Below are 18,998 nucleotides of genomic sequence, written 5' to 3'. Positions count from 1 at the left end.
AACAGCAGGGAAGCACAGCAAAGGGGTGTCTTCCTCTCACCTTGTTCTTTCAGAAAACACCCCAAAATCCTCACTCAGGCTGGAGGGCTCTCAGGCTCACTCTTCTGTTTACAAATGAGTCAGTAACAGAGGAAATGCTGCTATTAAACACTGAGCCCTCCAAGCCCTAATCAATGTAAAATACCTCGTTTGAAGCAAAGCATTGCTGTTACCTTGTCTTACTTTGGTGAGAACAGGCACAGATTAACTGGAAAAATAAGGAGAAAAGAAAAATAAACCAAAACCAACATCCTCCCAAATCAGGGCTCCCTAGGGCCATACACACACTTCTGCCATCATCATAAGGGAGCATGTGCAGCCTCCCCACCTACCCATTAGCAGGCAATTTTCTAACACTCTGTCAAACAGCAGAATTATCACAAGTTTCATTTTCCTTACCAGTGGAGCTAACTGCATTCTGAAATGTGCTATCTACATATTTTTAAGCTTGTTTCATTCACTCTGTTCCTAAATCAGCAAAATTTAGCAATCTTCAACATCTCCCTGCCATGAGTGAAATTTCTTTTACTACTGGAAAGGAGGGAGAAGGTCAAGAAGGCTTGGGAAAATTTGTTAGCATGATCTGTAATATGAATTTGGCAGTAAAGAAATTGAGAACATTTCTTTGGAAAACAATCAAAGGGCAAAGTTTCCTCTCAGAGCTGCGTGGTAATTCACGACTTACATGCTCCAAGGAAACTTGCTGCTCTGATGATTAGAATAGCAAACTATTTGCTGTCTGCCTGACAGACCAAAGATGGTCATTTTTCCTCCATTTGTCAGTATCTTTCTGTCCAGGCAGGGCAACTTTGTGTGTCCCTTGACACACAGATGAACACTGAATGATGCATCTCTGCTCAGGAGGATTAATCCAAGTTACATATGGCACAAAAAGAAGTGACAAACAGTAACAGGGCATAAATGCTGGCTGAGTCTTGTAGAGACTGACAGATGCTTTCTCTTACCTGGGTCTCTGCTGCTCCTGCTGTATATGCAAAGTCAGTGTCTTCCTGGTTATCCACTCTCAGGACATACAAGCCACCAGTACAGCTGAGGATCTTGAAAGCCACTGAGCTGAGGAAATTTGAGCCATTGGTATCCACTGCAGCTGGGGCTCACCAACAACACAAAAATGACAGTGAGAACTTACTGCCATTGAATAGTATTGTGGGCAGGAGCACAGCTGAGGTCAAAAAAGGGCTGGACAAACTCCTTCCATTTCAACCCATGGGTGCATACTCTGGCTCCACAAGTTTCTAAAGCACCAGTCCGTGGCAGGGGTATGCCCTTAGGATGCCCTGTTCCTATGCTCTTTGCTATGCATCTCCCACAGCCAACTCCAAAGGTAGCAGCTTGGGATACTTGGATCCTGCTCTACCCAGATAAGACATTTTATATGCTACAATCAATACAATCATAAAAATAGACAAGAAAATTGTCTTGGCTGAAATTTAAAACATGTAAGATTCAAATGTCAAGGAAATGTTGTATGAAAGATCTTCAGAAACGGCTGGAAAGAGAGAAATGAAAACTTTGAGATATTCATGTAGACCAACCTCAGTGAAGGGAGGCAAAATCCTGCTGCCACCTTTGCAGTCACCGGAGGAACAGGATCACCTTGAAAGTGCTGAAAACAACCTCCAGAGGCTCCCACCATGAATGACCATGCACATCAGCATCCTGAAGTGATACAGCTCCACCAGCCTTTTTCCAGTAACACAGAAGTACCATGCTTATTTAAGAGAACAACTTTTTTGGACCATTCTTCCTCACAGCCTCCTGATGTCAAGGCCACAGGTCTCCCCACTTGTTCCCTCTACCCTATCTGGTGGGGTGCTTGTAACAACTCACCTTTTCCTTTTCTGTTCTTTGAGACAGCTGCAGAAACATTCAAAAACGCATTAAAAATAAACACAACTCCATCAGGCCTAGTGAATGAAGAATTGTGCATGAACAAACCCCCTGTTTAGTGCACCCTCTGTTGAGTCAAGGACAGCACAAGCTTTAGAGTAGCACTATTGCATTTAAAGCAGTTCACTGTGTAAAATGTCAGGTTGTTTCTACTCTGGAAATATTTTACATTCCGTTCTTTCTGCAGCATTACTAATCCCATGTCCTCTTTAAGGCTCTGCATCTGAATGGGACTCGCAATTACATGAGTCACTGCAACTATCCTTTGAAATTTTTTTTTTGGGTACATGTGATCTGAATCCACAACTGCTGGAGCCCAAAGCTTGCTCTGCACACTGAAAGTGCCACAACAAAATGGACTGAAATGCTCATTCCAAACGTTCAGTTCGGAGCTGCTCGTGGAAAGCAGTTCAGAGTTTTGTCACTGCTGTCACTTCCTTGTGAAGGATGGTGGAGAAGCAGAGGGCATTTCACCTTGAACACAGCCCTCTCTGGACTGCCAGCTGACAGAACTTGGTGGCTCTCTCTTCTACACCCTTCTGGGTCAGCCCAGGACCAAACCTGTACTCCAGAGGCTTTTCAGGTAAGTACAACCCACCCATCTGGATGAACATGTGTGAGTGGTCAGCTGGATCATGTGCTGAAGAGCCTGACTGAAACAGGCCAGTGCTGACTTTGCCCGTGTTCTGTGGTCAGGTTAGCAGTGTAGGTTATTGAAGAAAATGTCTTATACTCACTTATGAAAAACTGAATTTGAAGCCTACGCACAGTGGCTTTTCTAGGAAAACAATTTTTCTAGGAATGCCAGTTGCAATTTTAGGAAAGAAACAGTGTGGCAATTTTCAAATTCAAATCAAAATTCGGTGCAAAAGAAGAGAAGAAAAGCTTGAGAAGAAAAGGTCATGATAAAATACTATAAAACAGGTAAAAAACTGTCTTCTCTTTTTGTCTCCTCTCCCATCACTTTCAAGCCAGTTTCTTACTAGAAAAGCTGCTTTCCATCTAAACTTCCATCACACTGACAGTGTAATGAAGAAAAGCACTGCCTGAAAATAGAGCTTTTCTTTCACAGAGGATAATTACTAGTTGTGCACTGTCTCATTATAAAATGCTAGTACAGACCAAGATTTTGCCATGAAGATGCTAAAAAGCATCAATATTATACCTTATATAGGAGAAACTATACTGTTTCATCTGTCCTCTGCCCCTGGAAAACCACCACTTCTCTGGCAGACAAGGTAGAACACAACATCTCTTCATTTCTACAAGATCTATCTGCTTTAAATTGAGAGCTCTGTAGGGTGGGAACCTGTTAAGAACTATGCTATGTATGTGCATTGTAAAGAACTTTGTTAGATCAACAGTGTGGCAAAAAAACCCCGAAAAACCTCAAAGATAGTAATACCAAAGCCTCAAGTGTAGGTCCAAGGAATGACAGCATAATTATTTTTAGAGATGACTACAGCAGTAACTCAACATGACATGAGAGACTGGAGAAACAGCAAGCTTGATTTAAACCAATGGGAAAGCCAGGAATACAGAATGGAGACTGTTCCTAATGCACCATATTGCATCTGAACATTTTGTTCTTACCCATCTATCCAAAGCATGATGTTTTGCATTTCATATTAACATTCTGAAGACATTAAAGAATTCTTCAATTCGATGTTCATATGCTGTGTCAGAACTCACACTCTGACTGCTTAGAGAGATGCTATGTCTACCTTTTACTCATCTTCCCTCCCTCAGGCTCCTAACCATCCTCCTTCCCACTCCCAGAAAATCCCAGGGTCTGCTATTCTTTATTTGGAGCATTATTTAGTTGAGCAGAAAGTTGGTTACGAAAACGGTTTGTGGGAATTGGACTTCACTCTGGATTTCTGCACTACCTCAGCTGTTATGCATATGTACTAAGATTGACTGCTAACAAATCATCACAGTAATACTTGAGGTTCATATACTATTTTTCATCTTCAAAGCACTTTAAAATTTCCCAGAGGTTCGACAAAATCTGGGAGAGGGAGAAAGAGCTATGGGCAAAAGTCTTTGTTTAGCATTGGTCTTAATATAAACCATAGTTAGTCCCTTTCTGTTTAGCACTACAGCAGGAATGTTGCAGCCCTCAGATTTAGGTCTGAAGTGCTAAACAATGCTAAATTGCCAATAACACATTTTCACTAAAAAGTATTTTAAATACTCTTTGTCATATGGACGTCTCTCTTCAAAAGTTCTGTTCTCACCTTTGAGTTCAAAACTAGGGAAATGGTGACATTAGCATAATGTCTTGGGAGATGGATTTATATATCAAAATAAAGGACATTCTGATTTCAGAAAGTTTCGTTAACAAAAAAATCATATTTCATAGGAATCAAACAACAAACAACATAACCAGGAATCAAAATGTTTTTTGAAGACAAAACTAATAATGCTTCAATAATTCCTTCACTGTTCAAAGCAGAACAGTCAGCTTTTAACAGCTGAATGGAAGCTCTCACTAGTTTTCTGGCCAGCACTGGAAACAGCAATCAAGAGAACTTGGAAGTGAATCATTACAGGCCTTACTTCTCCTTATCACATACCAGGGGAAGAATTTTTCTCAGTGCATGAGACCAAGCAAAATGCTCTGTGCCTTCAAGCAGTGAACCACTGGTTTGCAGGAGCTCTGTGCCCACACTGGGCACGCTCTCTGCAGAGCACACCCAGGCTCCTGGTGCCCAGGCACAGCTCCTGGGTGTCGTCTGCAGCTGTGGGACCACGTCCTGCTGGGCACATGGCAATGACCCTTCCAGCTGCACGCTCAGCCCTGTGCCCACTACCCTTGAAAGTCAGGCAGCATCAAATCAGACCTTTTAGGAGAACTGCTACAAGCTGTTTTCTTCTTTGGACTGGCTGAGTCAGGCTTGCAAATTTTTTTCATTTACCACCATCAAAAAATGAGGATGAAATTAAACAAAATCTAACTTTCTACTTAGTGGTCAATAAATATGAAAATGCAATGAATAAAATACTCTGTTTCTCATGTATTCCACTAAACATGCAATCCAATCCAGCCTTTATGCTTCAAAGCATGACTTGTATTTCACATGCTTTCTAGGGCACAGAGTTCTGTGACACAACAAATACAGACTGCAAGTTTGAAACATAGATGTTCAACTGGTTCTTCTGAGGTCATTTATTTGGTTGGATTCCTTTTGAGCATGAAACATTTCTATAATGTCTGACAAAATATGGAAACATTCTCAGATGAAAGGATACATGCATTCCAGAAAATAATCCACTGAAATCTAAAGAACCTCTTCTTGGAATACTTAAGTGCAAACTCTTCAGTTATGCAATTTTAATATAGTGGAAAGAAAGAAGTGTAAGCTATTAATGTTTTTTTAAAGCTTAGGAAGCAAATTAAAACAAAATAACATACATATTATTAGCGAACAGCTACAGTGCAAGGTGCGTAATTACATGTTAATTAAATTCTCCCCTTATTATAGCTACAGTGCCTCAAAATAATGTTTTCCCTCTATGTATCTTCCTTGTAGCAACATTTCCTGAAAAAAACCATAGGTGTAAAGCAGAAACTGTTAAGTATTTCACAACTGGAAGAATAAAACTGCACCTTTTTTTTTTAAGTTAGAATTTAAAACTGTATTCAGAAATAAACTGAACTTCAACGTGTTTTAATTACCTGCCCTTCTGTTTATAATCTTCAACTTAAATCTAAACTAAACAACAACGCTGGCAGAATACCATAAATTTGAGGAACTGGGATGAAATACTTCAAAGTAAATGTTAACAGAACCATTTTCCTCTATACAAATATAATTTGATTCAGGTAGTGAGCCAGCCTTTGTATGTGCCATCCCCTACTGCCCAATTCCTGCAAAACCCAGCATCACCTTTCTTATCTGGCTATTTAGGACTTTTCAATTTTTCTCTTCACCAAGTCTAAGCTTCTTCCTGCATTTGCAGCTTTTCTTTTAAGTCTGCCTGTAAAGCAAATCAGAAGAAAGAGGAGGTTATGATGGAGCTATCTTAGGGTGCACATTGTCTTTGTGGTCTTGACACAGAGTGGAGCAGCAAGGCAGCCATTATCCTCCACACCTTCCTGTTTTGCAGACAGACGGGTGTTGCCGTCTGTCCTTAGGCGATAGCGCGCTATCACATTGCCCTGCACCACTCCGATGGATGGCACGGCTGCCACGAGCAGGAAGGGATCTGGGACAGCCATTCCTCACCTAACCTTGTTTGGAGATAAGCTAATTTTCCTCTCTTCCCAGACAGCCTTTACCAATAGACACCAAATCAGAAAAATTGCTTTGGGACTGGGTTGTTCCTACTGTTTGCCTTTGCTGCAGATGTTTGTTCTCTAGTGTAATGTGTTTTATTGAAACAGTGCTGGAATTAAAAAGCATTACTGAAAATGAACAATAAAAAACCGTATTTCTGTGATGCTGCTTGTCTGTCTTAATTACAAACACAATTATGAATATGCATCTCATTCTGGAAATCCAAACTGCTGTAGACATTGAGTGTTTAATTTGCAATGTAACATTTGTGGGGAAGGTACAGGGGTTGTGATGTATTCTAATGAAATCTTTGGCAGTGATAATGCATAGCAACTTCTGATTGTAGAGCACTTGGAAATGTGGGATCACTGGAAAAAGGGGCCACAAACACTGGTGTTTTATGGGTAACTTGTATATTTTTCAGTATGAGAATTGCTCACTGCGAAAATACAAGAGACATGGAAAGAGTGCAATGACAGTATTTCTAAGAGTCATAAAGTTTTGTTCAAACAACTGGGACAGGCTGACAGGTCTTTTACAGACTCCACATAAACTGTTCCAAAACTCAGAGTTACATTCTTAATGGAATTCAGGTAATTTTGATAAAGCAAATGGATTTGTACCAGAAGCATGGATTTGTACCAGAAGCACTTGCAGAAACTTGACATTTTAGGAACTTTTGTGGCTTGCCAGTCCTAGAAATCCCTGTTAGTGCTATTCTGCAATATATCAATGGGTAACGACAGCTGAAATGTTTTCAAAGTTCTCAGTAGCACAGATTAGAACCAAAAGGCTGGAATTTGTCTCTCAACTTTTAATCTTTGGAAATGGTCTTCACCATATTCAATTCAAGAATCTACAAATATGTCTTCATCCCTTTATGTGATGTGTACACTTGGTTGCTGGAACAATGATCCTCTAGGCTAACAATGATCCTCAACTCCCAGCCACTCCAGATGCCTTTTCTTCTCCAGTTTTTACACACCTCTGGCTCTGGTCCTACCTCCACTGAAAATCATCTGCCACCACACTTTGCTATGGCTGCTGCTGAGACCACTGAGTGTCAGCACTGCGATACCAGACTAAAAGTTATTTTCTAGACTCAATTAGAGCAACAGTTGCATTGTTAATGCCTATACTGAGCATAATGAAGATTGTGAAACTATATTTCACACATAACAAAAAACAGTATGAGTTTGATCATGAATCAGGTAAAAATCTAATTATAAGACTTCTTTGGAGGTCAAGAAACTGAGAGAACAGGTGAAAATGATACACTGGTGAAAGAATTAAAAACCTGAGGGGAAATTATTTTTTTTTGTATACAACCAGAGTTGCAAACAAAAAAAAAAAAAAAAGAAAAAAAGAAAGCATTTTTCTCATCTGTGCAGTCTTGTAAAGAAAAAACAAAAAAGCCTCCTAACACTGATGTTAATGGCATGAAGGTCAAGTGAAAACCAGATATTTACTCTTTTCTATTGATAGGGACAGGAATGAGATAACACAGGCCAGAGATTCCCTCCCATTTCTAAAGACATGTTGAAATGGAATATGAACTCAAATAGGTTCATCTAATGATCTAATCTAGTCTAATTAATATAATAATTCATACAATAATTCTAATTCATATTTCCCACTGATGCATAGTACAAGCAAAGCAATTTACCAATACCATAGTATTTTCAGATAATATTAGGTATTTATTAAACTGCTGCTTAGTCAATAGTGTCTAATGTGCTGTATCTGAAGTTCAAAGTGCCCAATGCCACCTGGTTCTTGCCAGTAAGACCAAATTCCAGCAGCTCCTTGGTGCAAATCTGTTCTAGCAAATCTGTTCTTTGGCTTTCAATCATTTCCTGTTAATTCCAGTGACAGCAGCTTCCTTCTCTTCCATGAACCTCACAGAAAGAAATCATAGACCCCTCAGAGTCTGAAGACCACATACTGACAGCTGATCTGTTTCATTAAGGCAGCTCTTGTGTAGTCACACACCTACCAGACAAAGCCTAAAATTGGCATAAGTGAGTCATTTCTTACACAAATTGAAGGATGTGTGACATAGATGCATCTAACAATTTATATTAAGCACACATTGCATATACTCCAGTACAGCAGCTGGTCCTGAACCCCTAAGAAGGAATTTTATCACTGACATCACTGAGAGCAGGATTTGGCCTGTGTTTTTGACACATAGTAAGGCTGAAGATATATGTTGTCATATTACTGAGTATTTTTTATCTTATCATATGTAAGCTGACTAAACTAGGAGTTATTTATAGAGGCTAATTCACATTTTTACAGCATATGGATGTGCTTTTTGCCAGCTTTAGCACAAACACAGTTTATATTCATTAAGACTGAGCTAGCTAATTAACCATAGACAGAATTAGTGAATAGCTTTCTAGTAATAGTACCTCAAGGTTGCCAATAATTTCATTTGGGATTTCACACACTGCAGACTTCTCCTCTTCAGCAGTGACACCAGCTACAGCCTCGGAAGATTCTGCCCCTGGACAGGGCTCTTGCAGGCAATCCCCCTGGTCAGTGCCCTAGCAGCAACCAGCCAGAGGAAACACTGAGTTAGAACATCCCCCTGTCCTCTCTGAGACCCAGCAGCACCAGCACAAAGAGAGGCAACAACACAGAGCTGCTTTTGGGAAGCACTGCCTTGACAGAGACCATCGTGGCTGTCTCACACTGCCCAGGCCAGGCAGACACATCCTCCCACAGGGTGAGAGCCCAGATGGGCTCACTCAAATAAATGTTCTCTGCTGACTGATTATTGCATTAAATGTCTTTTCATTCAATCTTAGAAGAGAATGCATGCTATGTTCTAGAGAATAAATGCCATCAGTGACTGGGATCCAATGGCAGTTCATAGAAAAACAGCTTAAATGCCCCCCCTCCTCCCTTGCCCCCAATAAACTAAAAGGAACAAAACTGTACCTGAGATTCTGTTGCTGAAGCTGAGGGGGAAAGTGCAGGTTGGTCAAGTTCAATCTCATCCTGGTAGTATTAAATAGAAAAAAAAAAAAGAAAAAAGAAGAAAGTAATTTATGTTTAATTATTGCTCAGAGGTTTCTTGCAGTTTTTTTAAATGGAAATGAAATGGTTGGCAAACAGCAAAAAACAATACCTTTTCTGTTACTATCCAGGTGCTCAGAACTGGAAAGCATTCTGAAAATGATTATAGATCAGCTTTAATTTCTAGTTGCATCTCAAGGGGCCCTCTTTATAATGCTTGGAAAGAACAGATGATTTTCATAATTTCATAACACTACAGCTTCTTACTCATGTGGATAATTACGTTTAGAAAACACAGTGCTTAGGTAACATTCTGTCTTCCCACTGCAAATTTGTCACTTCTGAATGGGGACACTGTTGCAGTTTGGAATTGCAGGGGAGTATCAAAGGAGTCGGATGGAGTGAAGTTGCAGTGACACAAAATCAAATAAGGCCCTAAGGAAACTATTTTAATATGTAACTATAATTTAAGAGTTGCTAATGGTCCGAGTTTTGCTGCTTCTTCTTGTTCCTTTGCTGTGACCGTGGGAACCTCACTGCAGAGAGGGGGACCATGGGACCTGCAGCTCCAGGAATGCTCTGACAAGGGCATGGCTTTTCCCACCTGGAGCAGCTGGATGGAACACCAAGTCCATGCTCAGGTTCTCAGGAGTGATGCACAAGGCAGCCCTGTGTCCTCTAAAGGAAGAAGGCTTTGTGTCCTACTTTAAAAAAATGGATGACAGAAAACATATGTGCCAAATAGGGCGAAAAAAGGCATTTGTGGCCAAGCAAGGAGCAGGGTACAGCACTGAAATGGTGTGTCTGGGGCCTCTGCAGGGGAAGTGCCCATCGAGAATACGAGGCAGATGTTCCAGTTCTGAGTCAGCGATTACAAACAGGATTTTGCTTGGATGGTGTAAGTAAACGACATTAATTCACATCAGGGTAATTGCAATTCCCATAAATTAATTTCCTCATACTTTTGAAATTCTAGCTAGGTTGATATTTGGGTCATTTAGTTACTTGCTACAGTTAACACGCTGAAAATATTAAAGCTTCTATACATGTGCAGAAGTGATAGCAACAACTGAAAATACAAAGTTAGACCTAGCCACTTCATTACAATAAAAATCTCTTTTGTAGTTCTAAAAGCTTTTCAGAACTTCTGTTTGGACTCTGTCACTACCACCAAGGTTCCCTGTTATGTGTGAGCTCAGTAAAGTAGGTAGATAGCATTAGCCCGTGTTTATAAGAACCTAACAGGCTGACAGAAAGATTTGCAGATTGCAACCGAGGAGAAAAACAGAGTTATAGAAGCATTTTCTTTTATCACTGTAATTCAAATTTTCAGCACTTTGCCAATGCCTACATACTCACAAAAGAAATAGTCAGAAAGTTTGTGCTTGGAATCAAAATGAAAAAACTGACTCAAACTGTATTTCTTTCAAAAACAAAGACACATTGTATTCAAATTCTAGTTTTTAAAAAACTAGAGCTTTTTTAATTTAGCAACTATCTCAATTTTCTTCCCTTATATTTTCTTATTAAAAATATTAGCTGAAGTGGATGACAATTCAAAATTACTTTCTGCTTCCTTAAAATAATATTTTTTGCTTAGTAGCCTATTCACTAAAAATATATTTTTTATTTAGATTAAATTATCATTCCATTTTTTTTCTCCAGTCCAAATTAAAAAAAAAAAATCAAATTATGTAATAAAAATAGACCATGTTTTTAGAATCAATTCCAAGCCAATCAAATACACTTTTGCTGGATGGATAAGATTTTTTAGAGGTTCTGTTTTTCTGAATAATATTTTTACTTCACTGCGTCTTTTTACAGAGAGCCATTCTTTACTCATCTGTTCCATGTCTAATAATAACTCTTGGATCATTAAGAAATAACTAAATTACAGCAGAACTAGTCTCTTTAATGAGCCATAATAGTCCCAACAGTCAGCCAAAAGTTTTTTTTAAGGACTGTGAAACTTCAATGTAGAATATGAAGCTTTTTGTTTAGTAATAACAAGTTTATGAGCAGGACTACAGTTTACAGCCAAAATATAGTGACCTAAAAATGCCATTCTGCATTGCTCCCTTCTATACATTGTGTCCTTAACAAGTCCAGGGGAAAATTAGAACGAATGAATTGTGGTGAGAGCCCGAAGCCAACAAACGTATTTAAATGAATCCTTCTGATGCAATACTTTCCTTTAAAAAATACAATTAAGTCTTTGTGTTTCCTTTGAACAAAACCTCATGTTTAATAGCACCAATGGCTCTGTAGTAAAATCTATTTAAAAACAGAGAAGGAGACACAGTAAGTTTTATACAGTTACAAAGGTTTTAAAAAAATGTTGCTAGTTTCTGAAGACTGAGTAAATTTATGGTGAATTACTTCCACTGACCTACATTAAAAACTTCACTCTCCTTTTTTTAATTCCTGAAGATTTGTCATTATGTGAGCATTATTCACTATGACAAAGATGTATTACTCAAAGTGTCCTCTTGAATCAATATAACTATCGAAATGTGAGGAACAGTTTGGCAAGATGATAATGCCTTAAAAATTAATTGGCAATATTTTCCTGCACACTGCGGTCCAGCGGGTCCACAGGAATTCAAACATCAAGACATTGTGAGGCAGTTGCACAAATGCAGCTGGCATATCAGTGTCAGCTGCTCTGAAAGAGACTGAAAGGACAATTAGGTGCACTATTCTTACCAGTTCTGAGGTGAGGTGGGGTGCCAGGAGGCCGCTGGGCTGGGGAAGTCAGCACAGCTTGACATGGGGCTGATGGGTCAGCAGCACCTCCCCAGCCCAGGGGCAGCAGCCGGGCTGAGAGCAGACACTGCTCTCAGAGCACAGCCCCGTGCCACAGCCCTGCTCTGCAATTCTTACTGCTGCACGTCTGCATAAAGACAGGTTTGTATAAAAAGCACTGTGCTGTTCTGTACATAAACTCGTACACTTTTCTTGTTGTTGAGAGGTAGCAAATTGCCTTTTTACAAATGTAGGCAGAGAAAAGACAGTAAGATAGTACAGAGGGAAATTTCTACAACAGAATAATAACAGGAAAGAAGATTGGTAAAGCGTTCTAATAGATGAGTTCCACAGATGTGGTAGTTATAATAAAATTAGCTTTGCATAACTTACCAATATACCATTGCATTTTCTCCCTGATGTTATCTCTTACTTGAATTAATTTTTCTTAAGTTACTATTATTGCAGATTTTATCCATTCTGTATTTTATTATTTAAAGTTTCTGTGGCATATAACAAGCCCTGGCTGATAGTGTTACTTTTAATAATACATATAAGAGGTTTTAGTATTATAGAAATGGCTGCTGGGAATATCTTAATAGTCATAGCACAGAATGTCTGCTCTCAAAATATTATGTAGATTAAAACTAGCTATTTACTTACACTCTAATTCAAGGCATTGAAAAGGTTTGCAGTATTTATGTATGTGGTATGAAGGGGAACAATCTACTCCAGGAATAAATATCAGAGTTTGGGAATTAGCAAAGCTAAGGTCAAGGTCAGTTTGGCTTTACTAACATGCTTACTGAAAATGAGAATTCAGAGTTTATGTTTACTTATTTCATAAACGAGAAAAAAGACTGAGGGGGTGATGCATTTGCCTCTTCGATAGAAAGCTTTTGTACCACAGAAATATTTTAAAACCACCTTCTCAGCTTGATATTACCTGAAATTCTGTACTCCTTTCTACACAGTCTTAACATAAATTCTCTGCAGCTAAACTTACCAAACACAGGAAAATAATTATTTATAAGGATTGGAAAAAAGATCCCACGTTCAACATGGACCATTTCTAAAGCCTCATAACATCTTTCCAAGCCTTTCAATGGATATAGGTTTGATTTATATGAAGGGCAGATGAATTTCAAAAAGGGAGTTCTTTGTGCATTATTCTCTATATTCATATCACCTGTGCAGTTTTTACTTGTATGCCATGGGACCTTATCCTACCAGAGGCCTGCACAGATTTCTCTCATATATATGTGAGCTTTGCTATCAAACAAACTCTGTAATACAGAGGATTTACAGAATTTACATTAGTTTGCTATTCATGCTAAACATGGTGGGCCCCAGACCTACAAATGTGCTGAATTTCAGCTGCTGCAATAAAAGGCACTTACAAGAGGTGGTTTGTTGGATGCCTGTATTTCATGTGGTTGAATTTGAATGAATACCTAATGGACAGAGATGCACTGACTCAAACCAGCCTGCTTTTTTTAATCCCTCCCCTTTTACCTGCCAGCATATGCAAACACAACAAATCCACCCCAGCTGCCTGCAGAGGCATCGCCCACGAGCGTTCCCACAGGAGGTTCCTGGGAGCTGCTGACAGCTCTACAAACACATCTGCCATCCTCTTCTGCAGCAACTGAGTACACGAGGTCCAAAGGACCAAAGGATTTTACAAAGCACTCAAAAACTTAATCCAGATACCTGATCTCTGTGGTGTGACTGAGGTGGCAGAGCTTCCTCCTGCACAACCTCACTACACGCATTTGTATTAATATTAAAAGTAGAATTAAGATCAATGAGGGCCTAAAACTCTGCCTCTGAAGGATGTCCCTGGCTGCTAATGATGCACATGGAAATTCTGTGTGCGTGTTCCTGGGCAGGAGTTTTCAAACCACTATTCCTAAAAGAAACAGAGGTTCAGTGAGTCAAAGGTAGGCTTTATGCTCTTATTCCTGCATTTCAAAAATCCAAGTCAATATGTTCTAAAAGAGTTTTCCATGTTTCTGATCTGTGATGTGAATCGACTTTGCTGACAATACATTAGTAAAGAATCTAGTCTAAAATAGCTATTTGAAGCAATTTGGTGCCTACATTGACAAAACAGGATCTCCTCCTCCCCCCAGGAAGCTGTAAATCAGTCAGTGACATCTGGCCTCAAGGACATCAGAGTCATCTGAAATGTGGTAATTTATATTAATGAACATCAATATTAATTTTTAAATAAAAAGAATTTGCTACTGCCATTATGTTTACATAAGAAATATTATTTATAGCTTGTGTTCCTCCTTTCCTACATTTCGCCCATAAATTACTGTAAGGAAACACAATGTCACAGTTATAAATATTTTTCCTTGGAGTTAAAGCTTTTACATATCCTCTTACTGTTTTCAGTAACTACATGAGGACAACCAGGATTTTCTTGCTACTCCAGGAGCTGCTGCCAATTTTAATGCTTGACTGAGTAGAAAAGGGTGCTTCTACAAAAACAACCAAAGCCTTCCTCTCCAGAGATATCTTAATGCAGAGTGCCCTTAATGCCTAGATTCTGTAAGAATCTATCTTAACATACCAGGAAAAAAACCCAACAATAAAACTCCCTGATTTTACTAGGCTGCAGTTGTCTTCTACTGCTTTCACCAAGCTTCCAGTTATTGCTGCCAATTTGCAGATTATTTAGAAAGACAAAATAAGACATAAAAAAAAAAATCCCAGCTGGCTTTAATGCCGAGGACACATCACTGAATGATTCACCTTGGAATGGTCACTCTAAATTCACATTGCATTTAGCATTGCCAAATCTCCCAGAGTTATGGGATTACAAGAGAATCTCAGCTTTCATTTAAAAATAAAGTTAGCTCTTATGGTTGCAGAGGAAAGATTGAAAACATGAATCTTAAAAGCTAAAAAACTAGACAGCAAGGAAAAAGAACCAAACAATTATTTTTAAGCAACTTATTATTTTTTGGGATACGTCTCATCATTTTGAATACTCAAGGCTAATATAACCCTTTAAAAATACATACAGATTTTCAGGAGGAGTGAACAATTTTGGTTTCTTTGTTCTTGAAAGTGCAACTCTTGCATGTCTGGACTCTTCAAAGTATGAACTCCCCCCTTTCCACTTCAAGGGGCTCTGGAACAAGCCATGGAAAGCAAAGAACAGCCAGCTCCTATATTGGCCACACAATCATAATCAACAGGGATCTAAAGTCATTTAAAAAATAAACAAAAAAACACCACAAGCACCGTTCCCACAGGAACCACCTATCTAGAGCTACAAATGGTTTTTAAAAATGAAGGCCCTTTTATTACTCATATGATCACATCTGAAAACCATAAAAGTAAGTTCTGTTGAACCCAATGAACAACAGGCAGTGGCATCCACCTTTATCAGGTTGGAGCTTTAAACTTGTTGTGCATCTTTTCTACCACATTACTTTATCAGTAAAGAACCAATATGAATGCTGAAAACATTATGATAAAAATGTGAAACAAAACTTGGCCAGGGGCATCTCTGCACCTCTTTCAGGGACCAGGCTTCAAACATTTTATAAATACTGCAATTCCATACTCTCAGAAAACCAATTTGCATGAGAGCATGTGCCTTTGGCAACAAAATGGCCTATAAGAATTAAATTGCTTGGGGGGCTGGTATTCATCACACCTGCTTTAGGGGCTCTGTCAACCCCCTAAACCTCTGCTTGCAGGAAGTGCAAAGACAATTGCCTCTCCTGAGAGACAGTCAACTAAGATAAATTAAGAACCTAAAAATTTCTTAATGTACCTGCCCTGGACTGCAGCAAGCACAGCCTGCTCTCTGGCCTTTTCCCAAGGGGAACCTAGGAAAGCTCACTTGGGGTCCCTGGTTTGCCTGGTGTAAGAAGCATGAAATATTCCCTTTTTTATTCAAATGGTCACTGTAGGAACTCAGAGATGATTACCAGCACCACGTGTTCCTCCTGCACCCTGAGTGTCTAGGGAAGAGCCAGACAGCTGTTGGCACTATCCTGGACTGTTATTTACAGGTGTTACATCCGAGATGCAGCAATATCTCACCAACTCTTACTGTTCCACAGGGCTTTAGGTCAGCCTCAGGACTTCCAAAAATGCCTGCTAATGTAGACATGCCTGTTTCCAGCATGTGTGAATCTCCAGTGTGTCTCAGGCTCTGCACACACCAGTTCAGAGCAGCCTGTGTGCCCCTGGAGCTGAGCACCACCCAACTTCTCTTACTTCAGCAGGCACACACTTCAGGCTTTACCTAAACAGGAAAAAAAGGCACCAAGATTCCAAAAACCTAGGAAAACTAAATCCCTCCACTTTTTAGAACAAAAAGGGCTAGAGAAGAGCCCAGGGGCACCTGCAGAGAGCAGAAAAATAGCATTTTGCTGTTGGCACAGTGAAGGGCAGTCACTGCCTGATGCTGGAAAGAGGTCCCACCTCCTGCCTTTGTCTGCCACTGCTCTTGGACAGCCTTCCCTTTCTACCCACTTCCTCTGAAATCAGCGTTTTCTCCACACAAGACTGGTCATGGACAAGCCCCTCACACAACTGTCCTGTGCTCTGCACGCTCTCTCAGCACCAAATGCCAGATGAACAAGCTCTCTCCAAACTCCTCTCAGTCATTAGGTGCATTAGATGTGGATAGGCTTGTCTGTATTGATTCACCCCCAGCTGATGCTACAGAAAATAGCTGCACTAACATTTAAAAGGTTGCTTTAAAAAAACCCCAAACCAACACAACCCAAGGAATATTGATCCAGTGCTAAAAGGGGGAAAAAACTGCTCACATAATTTCAAAAATACAATATAGATTTTTTTAAAGAAAAAATGCCACATTAGAAAACTGCAGAATATATGGCCACATAAAAATGGGGAGCTTGTGTTCTTTGTTATTAGACCTAAAACATAAGGTCTTTGCCTGAGTGTGTAAGTTTCTGTTAAAACAACAATTTGTCCTGTGGACTGTAAATTCAATTACTGTTTTTATTGGAATCACATTTTGCTTTGGAAACAATCATGCAGAAAAACAACCAGTAACTTAGACATCTTAAAAACATCTCAGAACAGGCATGGCTCTGAGAACAGATCAGTTATGGTAATTCTTCCACTGTGAACTGCAAGGTTTTTTAAATCCATTTCCATATTTTTAATTAACACCTAGTTAAAAAAAAAAATCTCACTGTAGGTCATTTTAATCACAAATGGGAAAACAAATTTGTTTTATCAGAAAATGGATTCAACACTATTTTAGGGACTTATTTTTCATGTTTTTATCATAAAAATTAAGCCATTAGCATATATTTCCCAATGTAGGAATGCAGAAGAAAGCCAGCTCTCTGAAATTTCAGAGTTACAGTTTTCAGTCACCTCTCTATGTGAAACTAGTCTATTTTAACACCAGAATATTTGATCAGCACACACAAACCCTCCACATAAGTCTAAGGTATCGGTGCTTCTTTACAACTCTATTTCTATGGAATTTCAATCAGCAGAGTTGTAACCACGGCCTGTTAGTCTAAAGAAACCCTCCCTTCCTTACATGATTTTGTGCCCCAATATAAAGAGGTTCTCTCATTACATATGTGTTCATAAATCTGTTTATGCTGCACCTCTGTGTGCGTGCCTGTGTTTGTTTTAACTCTCCTTTAGAATCCTGTCATTCACGTTAGATAAAAACGCAGCTGTGGGTAAGGGCAGGGTTGGTCTGTGAATGCAGGAGTTAAACAAAGCCTTGCCTCAGCACAGCTTGGCTAGGTGGGTGATTTGAAATCTAGTAAAGCTTCCCCTTGGTAAACTGCCAAAGCCAACCACACCTTGGATGATGTGAGGTTGTTTTTGAGAAGGTAATATCTCCTTGCAGATTATCTCCTCCCACTTCAACTTGGAAGGTTTCTGAGAACAGTCATTTCCATTTCTGTTGGGGCATGAAATGGTTTCTGCTGAAAAATAGCATAAATCTCATTCTGCTTTGACTTGTTAGGAAGCTCATGACAAATCACATAATCCAATGTGGATTTTTAGAATTTGTTTCAACAATGCAGGGAAGAAACAAACATTTCTACTGAATAATTTCTCTCCAATTAAAAAAACAAATTAAAAACAGTCTCTTAACTCCTTATCCCTTATAAAGTCTGTTTACTACATCTTATAGAAAATCACCATACTCACAAGTAACAGAACTAACAAAAATCTAACATTTGGTCAAAGATTTCCACAATCATACAGAATTGTATCATCACTCAGAACAGAGAGCAAACACTTCCAGTTCTGGAGTGACAGTCTTGAGCCAGCCACAGAATAAGTGAAGCTAAAGGGTATTGCATTGAGTTGTACACTGCAGCCTTTCCTCTCCTCCCCTTGTGCTTTGTCTCTCTGAGAAACTCTGTTCTACAAAAATAGGCAAAGAACGTGTGACCACAAAGTTTGTACGCAGTTTGCCTGATGAGATAAAGACAATGTGACAGCTTTTGATGGGAAAAAATGAAGCAATGATGCCAAAGGGTTTTATTTATTCCTTTCAGCAGCACCTTTTCCTTGGCAGCTTTCCTAAATAGCAATGTCATAAATACCTAGAGGGAGCAAGCACCCAATGGCAGCATCTTCTCTTGAGAATGCCGAGCCATTCCCAGAAACATGACATCTCCTACTCTGAAGTTGCTGTCTTTTGATCTAACCCTTAGAAGAAAGCACTCAGCAGGAAAATCCAATGCGTGTGGACTGCCAAGGAGAGAAGTGGAGGAGAAGATAGGAAAATCACTAATTGCTGGGAAGCTTGGCTAGCAGCACAGAGAAAGGCAGGCTGGATGAGGACACAGGACTTCATTTGGTGCTGTGGAAGAAAAGAGCAAGAATGATGGGACGCAGCAACCACATCCCATGGGTGGAGGAGAGGCAGTAAGGCTGAGCATAACCCAGAGATCAGATCAAAGGTCTCACACTGAAGACTCCTGGAGGTGGGCCCCATTAACTTCCTTACCTACA

The 18,998-nt window shown here is 39.5% G+C and overlaps 1 protein-coding gene across 2 annotated transcripts in view; it reads right to left on the bottom strand.

Moving 5' to 3' along the window:
- Positions 1 to 5,098: 5,098 nt before the first annotated feature.
- CABCOCO1 (ciliary associated calcium binding coiled-coil 1) overlaps positions 5,099 to 18,998 on the bottom strand; it is a 50,873-nt gene continuing 36,973 nt past the window's right edge. For both annotated transcript variants that reach the window (XM_063162864.1, XM_063162865.1), the window contains exons 6-8: positions 9,180 to 9,239; positions 8,648 to 8,782; positions 5,099 to 5,934 (exon numbers count right to left, since the gene is read on the bottom strand). In XM_063162864.1, the coding sequence (XP_063018934.1) occupies positions 5,893 to 5,934; positions 8,648 to 8,782; positions 9,180 to 9,239 (237 nt within the window). In that variant the 3' untranslated portion in view covers positions 5,099 to 5,892. The remainder of the gene's footprint in view (positions 5,935 to 8,647; positions 8,783 to 9,179; positions 9,240 to 18,998) is intronic.

This window comes from Melospiza melodia, chromosome 9 (assembly GCF_035770615.1).
Source record: "Melospiza melodia melodia isolate bMelMel2 chromosome 9, bMelMel2.pri, whole genome shotgun sequence".
Classification (NCBI taxonomy): domain Eukaryota; kingdom Metazoa; phylum Chordata; class Aves; order Passeriformes; family Passerellidae; genus Melospiza; species Melospiza melodia.
Note: the sequence above shows the minus strand (reverse complement) of the source record. Positions and strands in the feature narration are given on the sequence as shown.